We start from the raw sequence: 13,511 nt of genomic DNA on the forward strand, positions 1-13,511 counted from the left end.
TTGTACTCTATGCTACTTTCTCCCCCCCCCCACCCTCCTCTCAATTATCTCTCCACCCTTCAGACTCTCTGCCTGTATTCCTGATGAAGGGATTTTGCCTGAAACGTCGATTTTACAGCTCCTCGGATGCTGCCTGAACTGCTGTGCTTTTCCAGCACCACTCTAATCTAGTCTCTGGTTTCCAGCATCTGCAGTCATTCTTTTTAACCGTCTGTTAATGAGGGACCTAATGCTTGCTCTATCTCTCAGAAATTGGTTACAAACTGTCTTTCCAGTTCCCTTTGTTAAAAACCTTACAGGGTCCCGTAATTGCTGAGCTGGATAATGTGAGCTGCTGGCATACCACTCTCTTTCTTGTCAGTTGCCACCTTCTCTGCTTTAACAACTGGTGCAAACTGGTCCAGAGGAAACAGCTGAGCAGCTCCCTCGGCCCCACCTGCACCTCACTAGAACTAAGTGATGGGAGCTAATTTAAAATGAGATTTGTATGGTAAAATGAAATGTATAGTAAACACTGTGGTGCATCAATCACTCCAGTGATGAGGATGAGACTAAACATATTATGAAAACAAACTCACTCTTACCAATGGCATGAATGACCCAACTCCAGAGCACAGTGCAGTCATAGACCCTAATATACATCCCTGGTATTTGATTTTACATTTCATATTACATTTTCTTTTGCTCAAAAACTGCATAAATCCATGTAAGATTCAGTAAATCCCTTTTTTTAGAAATGGAATCAGTCTGAACATTTGGACACACACCTCACACCTTCAATGCATTATCTGAGTTGATGTGGTACCTATTGTTAAAGTTCACTTGAGTATGTAACTTTGAAAAAAGTTCTGGGATTTACATGTGAAAGAACTGAAACCAGCATTGTCATTCTAAAAGATGAGAGACTTAACAAATAATCCAAGTCTTCTTCAATATATCATTTCAGTTGCATCACTGTGTAATCTTTTGCTATGAATTCTGCGTCTTACAATTTTATTCTCCACAACCACCTGATGAAGAAGCAGGGTTCTGAAAGCCAGTGCTTCCAAATGATGCTGTTGGACTATAACCTGGTGTTGTGTGATTTTTAGCTTATTACAATGGGTACTTCTTTAAATTCCCATCTCATGCCATTCTATCTTTCCTCTAATATCCCTCTCATACCATGTCCACATATTCCTCACACTTCTCTCCGATCAATTCTATCCTATTCCCCAACATGTGCCTTTTCCCTATGCTATCCCAATCATGCATTTCTCCTCCTCCCAAGCTGTCCATCTCCCATATACATTCACCTTCCCAAGTCACCTCCCCGTCCCTAGCTGCAACCATGATCTCCCCCTCATGCTGCTCCCTCCTCTGCTATTTCCAATTACAATGGTCTCCCCAACTTCCGATGCCGTCTTCCCCACCCCAAACCTTCCCCCATTTGGAGCAAAAAGCAAAAAGATTCAATTCTTCTATCCAATTGTAATCACTCTGGATGATAACAGTAGCAACTTGAAGAAATATGTTCCTTTTGGCCTCTGCCTTGCTTAGTGTTTTGAAGTAATATATACCCAATTGTTGCCTTTAGACTGTAAGTTATTATTAATTCATGTACTGAGTTCCACGATTAAACCATGTGAAAACTAACAATGTTACTTCAACCTTTTTTCCAGATCCTTGTTTAACAAATCCTTGTGACAATGGGGGTACCTGTGAAACGAAAGGCCAAACATTTGTGTGCCATTGTCATCCATTTTATGCAGGAAGGACGTGTCAAATAAGTAACCATCTTTCTAAACAGTGTCTTTTATAATTCATTTATTGCCAAGTTTTAATGTTTGGCAAGCAATAAAGTTAAAAAGAAAAGCAAAGTAAAACTATTAAGTTTAAGATAATAGACTAAGCATAAATTGACTGAAATGAAATCCATGATTTGGTTCAGCCCAGAATACTTCATCTTTCTCCAATTTTTATTGCTATTGGTTTGAATATCATTCAATAATGTATTTTTCCTATATTGTAGCTCAAATCACATTGGGTAACATGAATCCTTGGTGTTTTCCTCTTTGTTTCTTTCTTCCTGAAGGGCAAAATATCTGAAGATGCTTAACATACTGAATATTATATTTAAAATATATTTTAATGAAGTCAAATCAATTTTTTATAAGTTACAAACAAATTGTGCATGTGCTGTGTATATTGCCAAGTATAAATGTAAAGAAATACCTTTCTCATTAATTGTAATGGCAACTTTTAGAAGCCTTATAATATAAATGATTAGGGGGGTTTTGTGCACAGATCTTTGAAGGTGATAGGACAGATCACCAAAGCATTTAGTGTAACATATTAGCATATCAGCTATTTCGGCAAAAAGCCCATGCTTTATAAGTAGAAACATAGAGTACCAAAACCAGGAAGTGAAGCTAAACTTGTATAACACCATAGTTTGTCTCCAGCTGGATTGCTATGCCATATTCTGGGCACTAAACTATAGGAATGATGTGTAAGCTTTGAAATGGGCACAGAAAGATTTTACAAGTCATTTCTGGGGATGACACTTAGAGTTACATAGAGAAGTTAAGATTACACTCCTGAGAGCAGAAAAGAACAAGAGGAAATTTGATAAAGGCATTTGAAATTATGACAGGTTTAGATAGAGTGAATAAATAAAGAGAAATAATTGGGCAAAGTATCATCAGTGAGAAAGGTCTATCGGATGTTGACATTCACCCAATGTAGGGTGAAGTATGAAAAGAAAATATTGGCTACTTGTGATAAAGGGAGGACAATAATCACATATAAACTGGAAAAATCATACTGGTTATAAGAGTTTAGGTGGAGGGTTCAAGGAACACTTTCAAGATAGCTTCTTAAAGCAGCACATTCTGGAACCAACCAGAGAATAGGTTATATTAAAGTGACATTGTGTAATCAGGATGAATTCATGATCTCAGTGTAAAGACACCTCTAGGTAGTAGTAACTACAGTATGATTGAATTTTACATCCAGTTTGAACAGAAGAGAGGGTCCATGACCAATATTTTAAACTTTAACAAGGAAAGCAATGTCGACATGAAAGTTGAGGTAAACTAGTATTCTAGTCTAGGACATAAATCAGTAGAAGGCCAGTCGCAAATATTTAAGGGAATATTTTAGAACACTCAGCGTAAATATATTTCGACTTCAAAAATTCCAAGAAAGGACAAATGGGAGGACCTATAATCTATGGTCAACTAAATTAATTAAGGAAAGTATTAAATGTAAGGAAAAATAATATAATTGTGCAAAAGTGAGTGACAGATCAATAGATTAAGCAAAATATAAAAAAAGCAGAGAATACTTAAAAGATTAATCAACAGAAATAAATGAGAGTATGAGGGGAAGCTTGGTAGCTTCACTGTAAGATTGCATTGTAATACTTTCTATAGGTACTAAAAAAAGAAGAGTAAGACAAGTGAATGTTGCTGCTCCTGAGAAGGCCAAAGGGAGCTAATAGCGGATAATAAGGAAATTACAGATGATGTGAACAAATATTTTGCTTTTGTCTTCAGTATAGAGTATACAAAAAAATTCCCAGGAATAATTGTAATTCAGGAGAGTGAAGGAAGAAAGGAGCTTTGAGAAATTATAATCACAGAAAGCAGTACTGAACAAACTGTTGGAGATGCAGACTGATAAATCGCTGGGTCCTGGTGTATTTCATCCTAGAATCTTAAAAGTGGTGCCAATTAAATGCATTGGCAGTAATTTTCCAAAACTGATGGCAAATGCTTTGGTGTTAAATTTCCAAAATTCACTAGATTCTAGAAAGGTTCCAACAGACTAGACTGAAACAATATAAAAGTCTGTTCAAAAAGGGAAAGAGGCCAAAAAAAACAGAAGTCTATAAGCCAGTTAGCTGGATGTGTATCATGGGGAAGATGTCAAAATCAATCATTATAACTGGGCACTTGGAAACACACAAAGTAATCAGGAAGAGTCAGCATTGTTGTGTGAAAAGGAAATCAGTAACTAATTTATTGGAATTCTCTGAAGGAACAACATATGCTGTGGATTTAGGGATTGTGTGAATGGACTATACTTGGATGTCCAGAAGACATGTCACACAATATAACATAAAATATCATCACACAGAGTAGAAGCTCATGGTATAAGAGGGTGCTATATTAATATGTATAGAGGATTGGTTGGATGTCAGAAAACAGAGAGTATTCATAAATTGATCTTTTTTTGATTGGCAGGATGTGGCAAGTGGGTTCTTGAAAGGTTCTGTGCTGGGACTTTAACATTTTACAATTCATATCAATGACTTTAGATGAGGAGATCAAAGATGTGATAGCCAAATTTATACATGACACAAAGATAAGTAGGAACATATGTTCTGAAGAGGATGCATTGATATTGAAGACTGATTTGAATAGCTTGTGAGAGTGGACCAAAATTGAACAGGTGATGTATAATGTGAGAAAATTAGAAATTGGCCACTTTGGTGGGAAGAATGAAGATCAGAATATTAATTATCTTATGTCTAGGAGAGCTAGGTAATCCAGAAAGCTAATGAATGGACATTTGCTATTGCAAAGCAGAATAGAACATTAAAGTGTGAATGTTATACATTAGTTATACATTAGTCTTGAATGCTGTGTGCTGCTTTGGCCTCCTTATTTGAAGAAGAATATGAGTACATTGGAAGTAATTCAGAGGAGAAATACCAAATTGTTACATGGAATGAGCAGGTGGTCAGGCTAGGTTTATTTCCAGTTGAGTTTAGAAAAGTGAAGGGCAACTTGATTGAAGTGCATAAGATCTTAACGGTGAACATTGAAAGGATGCTTCCTCTTCTGGGTGAGTCAAGAACTAGGGCACTGTTTTAAAATAGAGGGCTGTTCTTTTAGGATGGAAAGAAGGAGACTATTGCTCTCTCTCAGACAACTCTGTAACTTGGGAACTCTAGCTCAGAAGTCATGTAATTGAATAATTTTAAGGCAGAGGTAGACATATTTTGTTAGGCAAGAGAATCATAGATTACTGGGAATTGATAAGAATGTGGAATTCAAAATCAAAACACATCAGCCATGAACTTACTGAATGGCAGGGCAAGTTTAAGGGACCAAATAGTCTGATTCCACTCCTTTTTCCGAAATTCTCAAAACATGAGGAAACATAGCTTTGTGTGATGCATGGTTAACATTTGGAATCATAGAGTATTGGATTTAATCTTAATTTTAAAAACAGTATGACAAATACATGAAAAGAAAAGAGAAACAGAAACTTGGGAATCGTTGGTAGAGTGGGATAAAATGTAATGGTCTTGAGAAGGGAGAAACTACAAATGATTGGATGAATGACCCTTCAAACTGTATTGTTCTATGAGTCTAAAATTATCCTTCATAAAATAGGCATTATTTCTTTCTCACTTTACCAATTTGAGGAAAATAAGCTATATGCTCACAAAGGAACATAGTCCAAAGGTATTTGCCTATGATCTGAGGATTCTGATTCTTTCAAAAGTGGATTAATAAATATTAATGAAAAAGTAGTCCACCCATTTTGTATGTTAAAGCCTTATAGATATCATCATGTGAAATATTGTCACCATTCTTAAGATGGACAATGAAATCAATAATTAGAAACAAAAGCCTAAAAATTGCTGGAAAAGCTGCAGCTTTTGGCAGGTTTGGCAGTTTCTGTGAAGAGAAATCAGAGTTAACATTTCGGGTGCAGTGGCCTAAAACTTTAACTGATTTCACAGACCTGATGAGCTTTTCCAACAACGTCTGTTTTTGTTTCTGATTTAGAGCATCCGCAGTTCTTTCAGTTTTTTTATTTAGTAGTCAATCATTACTTTACCCAGGGCATTTCTCAGTTTGAAAGGGGGAAGATATTGAAATATCAGACATTGTTAAAAAAGCTGCATTGAAATATCCTGCCAAATTCCTGTGTGTCATGGCAAATACTGGGGATATCACTATGGAGCTACATGAGACAAGTAACTACAGAAGGCACTGAAGATGCTTGATTCACTACTCCATACAATCTGCCACCAGAGAGTCAACTCCTTGGACATGTGCTGCTCATGGATCTCAAAATTTCATCAGAATTTGTGGATAAGATGTGTGACTTGCACCACAACAACCAATGAGGGTCATCAGCAAAACAGCTTTGCACTTCCTGTCACAGTGAAGATCAAAGTCAGAAATCACACGATATCAGGATATAGAAGAAAAGATTTATTTGAACTTACAAACTTTCAGAACACTGCTCCTTCGTCAGGCCATTTCACCTGACTGAGCTTCGAAAACTTGTGATTTCAAATATACCTGTTGGGCCATAACCTCGTGTTGTGGGACTTCTAACTATGAACACCCCAGTCCAACACCAGCATCTCCACATGACAATGAAGATCGTCAGCCTCCTATATTTAGATTAGATTAGATTCCCTACAGTGTGGAAACAGGCCCTTCGGCCCAACAAGTCCACAGTGATCCTCCAAAGAGTAACCCACCCAGACCCATTTCCCTCTGACTAATGCACCTAACATTATGGGCCAATTCACCTGGCCTGCACATCTTTGGACTGAGGGAGGAAACCCATGCAGACACAGGAAGAATATGCAAGCTCCACACAGACAGTTGCCTGAGGCTGGAATTGAACCTGGGACCCTAGGGCTGTGAGGCAGCAGTACTAACCACTGAGCTACTGTCCCACAAGTTTCCAGACATTCCCTTGAAACTTTACTGTATTCAAGCAGTTTGTCTTTTAGGCAACAGACACTCTGTACTGTAAGTATACAGTATATATTGGAGAGTAAATTAAGACTAATTACTTCATTAACAGTAGTACTTCATCAATCAAATTTTCAGAAGTTCCCGATTTTAAAACTGCAAGAGCCTATGATTTTGCTATAAAGTCACAAATTATAATGGAAGTCAGGCAGTTTTCCCACTTTTGAATTTAGAGGACAACATTATTCCTGATTCTCCTCAACACATCTTAAACAAATGGTATTGATTTTATTGCATAACATTGATGATTGGGTTTGTGTTTTTTGACTTTCTTTGTACAAAAAACGTAGGCAGCAGTAGTTCAAACTTTGCCCCATGCAATACAAAAATAAATTTGTGAAACAATGTTCAAGGTTATTTTATTTATTTAGTTTATTTTCCCGGATCTCCAATAACTTGCTCCTTGCTAGTATGTTATTGAAGCTGCAAGTAACCAAATCTGATCTTACCAATTTTCATTTGACGTCCTGACCTCAGTCAATAGCAATCCCTTTTGTACCTTGTGCAGGCAACTCCACAGTTTTTCAGATGTTTTTAGAAGATATTGTTTTGCAAGGCTTCATTCAGCATGTATAAAAAAATAAGACTACGGGCGGAATCTTTCTTTCAAGCTAGGTCTGAGTTGAGTCAGATTTTTTTGGAGGGTTTGTTGGCACGAGGCCTAGCAGATATCTCACCATATCTTACCAAACATGCCTCATTAATTTCTTGTAGAGGGTTGTAGAGGGTCTTGATGAAGATCTTCTGCTCGAAACGTCAACTCTCCTGCTCCTTGGTTGCTGCCTGACCAGCTGTGCTTTTCCAGCACCACACTTTATGCCTCATTTTTTATCTACCGGACTCCTATGGTGCTCATCAAGAGCTCATCCTGGCCCCATCTTACCACACACAGTTCCTCCAAACATTCATCAACTCTGCGGCATCCACCTAAAGATTATCGATCCTTGTTCTCACATCAGAAGCCTGTGGTGCACTTGGACAAACACTGTCAGTCCGAAGCAGCTCTGCATGGTTCCTGAGATTTGCTCCACACATGACGGACTGAAGGATATTATTGCCCCACTTTGTGGTCAGCTTCCTAGAGGTCCTGCTGAATGGAGTGGTGAGACACAGGACTCCCTCCTCCCCCACCTATTACCAGACCATGCCTGACTGGACCGAGGTCACCATCTGGGTTAAAGTTGACTCAGTTTTCTAAAGAAATGCCCAGCACTGTAGGAAGGTCAATATCCTTCACCACTCGGACAATGTATGTGGCACCATCTTCTTTTTGATGCCTCATACTCACTAGTTCTGCTGCTGTACCCACCTGCCACCTAGGCTCGTGTCCTACCACTGTCACTATTACCTGTAACAACTTCCACACTGATTCTCACCCATCCTGGACCCCTGACACCACTAACCCTGCATGTTATCTGCAATATCCACTCACTCACTTGGGATACTTCCCCCTCTGTGCCAAAGGTAATAGCTGTAACACCTACTTTCATCTCCTGTCAGGAGGAAAACAGCCCACAATCGGGCAGAAACAATCAAGGGGGGTGATTCAGTTCCCCATCCCTTATGAGGACAGGATCCTGACCCTGACCACCCCGAGCAGATCCTGAACTGGTACCGAGGTTGCCTTTGACTTACTGTGCTGGGAGCCCTTGAGCAAAACCTAACTGCAAAACACGACTGAGGCCAGCTGACAACTACGACAAGGTTTTGTGTGTGTACTAAATGGCACAGTGAGACAGCAGTATTACGAGGCAGGTAGCTCTAGCTGAAGGGCAAAGTGCGCAAAGGCAATGTAAGGTATGGTTGCTGTGAGTATCTGGCTAGGTTCAGAGTGGGTGAGCACTATGTCAGTGAGCAAAGAGTCCTCAGCTGCTGCAGCATTACAATGACAATTGCTGGTGCACCCCAAGGTACAACACTGAATTGTGGAAACATCCTACAAGTGGATTGGATATTGGTCATGAGAGTTCTTAAAGGCTAATGTATGGCAGCTGCCAATATTTGTGGATCAGGGTTGCATGTGGCTGATGCCCGTGGAGTGTGCCTTGAATTGTTGCTGCTGAATGTCCAACATAGAGAGCATTCAGAGCTGGTGGTAAGCTAAATCCTGACATTGAACTTGTTTGACGAGTTTGGTAAGATGAGAGTCTCTGAATTAGTGACGCAACAACAAAGCATTTAACCAGCAATAATGAGCATCAACTGACATCTTGCTACTGCCTGGTCAGAATCTTGCCACATTGTCCGTGTGCAAAAGCTTAAAAGGTGGAGCAATTTTCATCCTCATATTAAGATTGGCCAATCTGGATTTGTCACTCTATTTTACCACAATCCCACCACAACAAGGAAATTATGTTTTCAATGATTTGCTTTGCTTTCAAAGCTTTAAAATTTTAAAAATTGTTTTACAATCTTTAAAGTGGTAGGGAAACATTTATCAGTTGCTACAATATTCATGGATTCCTACATTGACTTTCACTAATTCCATAGTGAGAGGCGATGGCCTAGTGGTATAATCGCTGGTCTGTAAATCCAGGGATTTGAGTAATGTTCTGGGGACCTGGGTTTATATCCCGCAACAGCAGATGGTGGAATTTGAATTCAATCTACAACAAAAAAATCTGGAATTAAGAATCTAATGATGACCATGAAGCCATTGCCGATTGTTGGAAAAACTCACCTGGTTCATTAATGCCTTTAGAGAAGGAAACTGCCATCCACATCTGGCCTGGCCTATGTGTAACTCTTCACCCACAGCAATGTGGTTGATTCTTAACTGCCCTCTGGGCAATTAGGGATGGACATTAAATGCTGGCCTCTCCTGTGATGCCCACATCCCATGAATGAATTCTAAAAAATACAATCCAGAGATGACTATGTCAGTGGTGATTTTTTTCACTGTTTCTATTTTGGGAACTGTAGGGCAATATGGGGATGGGAAAGGTAGTACATAAATTCAAATTCTTTCTGGTTTGTAACTCCTAACAACTACATACATTGCAAAACTATGTTCTTTAAATTGCAGTAAACAATCCCTGTCGGAGGAGTACATGCAAGCATGGAGAGTGTGTTCTAACCTTTAATCCACCATACTACAAGTGCAAGTGCAACTATCCATTCAAACCACCAGACTGTAAAAAACGTATGGTAACCATTCCTACTTATCAATATGATGTACCCTTTTACAGTACTTTGTGAAATGTGGTCAAGAAATCTGTCAAAGTCAAAAGGGCATTTTTAAAACCATTACAATCGAGGAAGTGTTAGGTGAAGGGGTAAATGTAGGGGAATGGGTCTGGGTGGGTTGCGCTTCAGCGGGTCAGTGTGGACTTGTTGGGCCGAAGGGCCTGTTTCCACACTGAAAGTAATCTAATCTAATCTAAACTGATACAGGAAATTCCGTGATCCAGTGATCCTTCCACAGATCATTTCACTCCTCACTGGCAGTGTTGGATCATGGAATCACCCTTTGCATTGAAGCATGTGAAAGAAACGTGAATAAATGTGCTCCAAAATGGTATCAGTGAAAAGATACAGTGGAAAATCTTTGCAAAGTTTTAAAGGGAAGAGAGATAGAATCGTGTGTTATCCAAAGCGCACATAAGTCAAAATAAAAACAATTAAGGAAGGCAAAATGAAACAGAAATAAATGTTACATCAACTGTAAAATTCTAATGTTTCTTAAAAGAATACCATCAAAAAGGTTAATAAACAGGGAAGATAAAAGAGTCAGGGAATCAAAAGAAATTTGAAAGGATAGGGATGATAAATAAAAAGGTATGACATAACTAAACTCTCACAGGTTTTTTGGTAAGTTTCCTGAGGAAACTTATTCTTTTACAAAAGTAAGTTATGGTTGTGAGGGAACTGGGTCTCAAACTGACCGGGTCCAAAATGAGCCTATATTGGAACACCATCACTCATATCAGCTCCAAGCAACTACATTTGATTTTGCAATATCTGAAAACCTACAGTAAAAATTTGAAGATAATGTAGTGGCAAGAAGAGCCCTGTGAACCAGGAAGGGTGGGAAATGGAACTCATGTGGAGCTCCTGATTCCTACTACCAATCAGAGACTCGAGCCCATGCTGTCAGTCCCCTAAAGAATAACTAATGACGATCTTCCTTAGAAGATGGGTGGGGAGTAAATGAGTTTTATCCAGGCTTGATGTGACTCCGTGAAAAAGATAAGATTGATTTGAAGTTCTGAAGAAAATCTGACCTTTAGTCTGACATTGAGCTGCAGTTATTACATACAATTAACCAGGCATTACATCCCTGATTAGCATATTCAATGGGTCTAATGGCTGTTTTTAATAGATAACACAGATACCTCCAGATGACAAATCATTAGGTCGCACACTTCCAGGGGAAGCAAGTTGTGAGAGAACATGACTGGAAATTGGTTCCAAAAATCAGGCACAGTGGGGGCCTATTCCTTGTAATGATTTTTTCTGAGTGTTTAGTTTGTTTTTACTGAAATTCAAACAGTTTCAAGGTAGAAAAAGAACCATAATACCTAAAGAAAATGTGACAGTCTGAAATGAATATTCCTTTGGTGACTTAATGAAGTTTAAACAATGTTTCTCAAACTCTTCCTCTTAGCAATTCACACCTGTTCAAGAAATCCTTGTAAAAATGGTGGAACTTGTAGAAGGGGCCTGACAAGAAGATCTTTTGTTTGCATCTGTCCAAAATCCTTCAGAGGTCGATATTGTGAAACAGGTATTAATGCTTTCTATTTGTGTTATATTTATTTCCGCATACATATGCATAAAATCAACTCAGATGCTTAATTACAACTTTTAAGTCAATAATTTGGAGCTAGCTTTTATTATTTGTTACAAATAGACTTCCATTAAGTCAGCTTTAACTGTTGTAAATAAAACCTCTGCAATGTTGAAATGATTTCAGAAGGCAGCTAAAATTCTATAATTATGTTTCCTTTCATTGAAGGTAACATAATCTTCTATGATTCTTTGGTTTAATACCAGGTAAACATAGAATGAACTTTTAAGCCGGGATAGTTCTCATCCCCAAGGTGAATATCTGATATTGCTCAATTTTCATTAACCTGCATGTAACTCTCGGCTTCAACATTCTACAGATTCTAATGACTGTTATGAGGGAAATGGTGAAGATTACAGAGGCAATGTTGCTGTAACACAACAGGGGAAGGAGTGTTTATACTGGAGCTCACACTTGCTTCTAAAGAAACACATCAATATATTTCAGCCTCAAGCTGAAGAAACTGGCATTGGAGATCACAGATTTTGCAGGTAAAAAATATTATGTAAATACATAGGGTAGACTTTAATGTGACAGTAAAGGTGGGAGAAAAGGAAGGTGAAACGTTTATTTATTAATGGGTGAGATCCAAAATCGTAGTTTTGCAACATCAGTTGGAGTTGTTAAAATTGGTGGCACATCAATGGTGGAGTGGCAATCAATGCCCAGTGGCAATTATCTCAGTCCAAGGCTATCACTGCAAAACATTCATCTTCATCTGCTTCATCATTGACCCTCCCTCCATCAGAATGGGAGATGTTCCCTGATGATCACACAATGTCCAGCACCATTTGTAACTTCTTGGATGCTGAAGTAGTCCATGTCCATATGTTAAAAGTCCTGGTCAATATTCAGACTTGTGCCGATAAGTGACAAGTAAAAGTAAAGTCACCATTATCTTACCAGACCCCAGGGCTGATCCCTCATTAGATAGAGATGACTGGTAGTGATATAACTTGTAGGTCACCACACCTCAGGTGCAGCATGAGGTTAAGAAGAAGAGTTCTTCATGGTAACCTCAGCTGGTGCAGAAATTGGACCCATACTGTTGGCATCACTACATCACAAAGTGGCTATCCAGCCAACTGTGTTAAGCAACCCCTCCCAAATGACAAGTAATATGCACATCACACAAGTGCCAGGTAATGACCAGTTCCAACAAGAGAAGATCGTAATGCTTCTCCATTGACATTCAATGGCATTTCCACTGTTGCACACGCAAGCAACACCCAGGGACTTATCATGAAACTGAACTGGACCAGCCATATACTACTACAGCCACGAGAACAGGTCATATTAGAGGAATTTGTGGCAAGTAATTCACCTCCTGTCTCTCCAAAACCTGTCCACCAACTGCAGGGCACAAATCAGGAGTATGATGGAATATTCTCCACTTGCCTGGATTGGTGCAGCTCCAAACACACTCGAGAAGCTCAACACAACCCAGGACAAAACACCCGCTTGATTAGCATTCACTCCTTCCACTGCTGATTCATCATGGGAGTAGTATATACGCTCCAAAGGATAAAGATGAACTCACGATGGCTCCTTGAACAGCTCCTTCCAAATCTGTGAATTCTATCACTTTAAAGGACAAGGGCGACAGATACATGGGAACACAAGCATCTGTAAGTTCCCCTCCAAGCCACACCTCATCCTGATCTGGAACTATGTTGCCATTCTTTCACTATCACTGTGTCAAAGCCCTAGAACTCCTTTTCTAACAACACAGTGGTGTACCAACACCCTATGGACTGCAAAGTTCAAGAAGGTAGTGTCGCATCACCTTCTCGATGGCAATTAGCAATAAATAATGGCCTATCCAGCAATGTCAACATTCCATGAATGAAGCTTTCTAAAAGTCACTAACCACATCCTTTATCCTTAACAAGACCAGGGAGAGTGGATCTTCATCACATCAGATGAAGCTGGTTGACAGCCCCTGAGAT

The 13,511-nt window shown here is 39.1% G+C and overlaps 1 protein-coding gene across 2 annotated transcripts in view; it reads left to right on the plus strand.

Moving 5' to 3' along the window:
* The window catches only part of LOC122561200 (hyaluronan-binding protein 2-like), a 47,393-nt gene that overhangs the window by 15,539 nt on the left and 18,343 nt on the right, over nucleotides 1-13,511 (plus strand). For both annotated transcript variants that reach the window (XM_043712774.1, XM_043712775.1), the window contains exons 4-7: nucleotides 1,662-1,769; nucleotides 9,799-9,915; nucleotides 11,380-11,499; nucleotides 11,882-12,053. In XM_043712774.1, the coding sequence (XP_043568709.1) occupies nucleotides 1,662-1,769; nucleotides 9,799-9,915; nucleotides 11,380-11,499; nucleotides 11,882-12,053 (517 nt within the window). The remainder of the gene's footprint in view (nucleotides 1-1,661; nucleotides 1,770-9,798; nucleotides 9,916-11,379; nucleotides 11,500-11,881; nucleotides 12,054-13,511) is intronic.

This window comes from Chiloscyllium plagiosum, chromosome 22 (genome assembly GCF_004010195.1).
Source record: "Chiloscyllium plagiosum isolate BGI_BamShark_2017 chromosome 22, ASM401019v2, whole genome shotgun sequence".
NCBI classification, from domain to species: Eukaryota; Metazoa; Chordata; class Chondrichthyes; order Orectolobiformes; family Hemiscylliidae; genus Chiloscyllium; species Chiloscyllium plagiosum.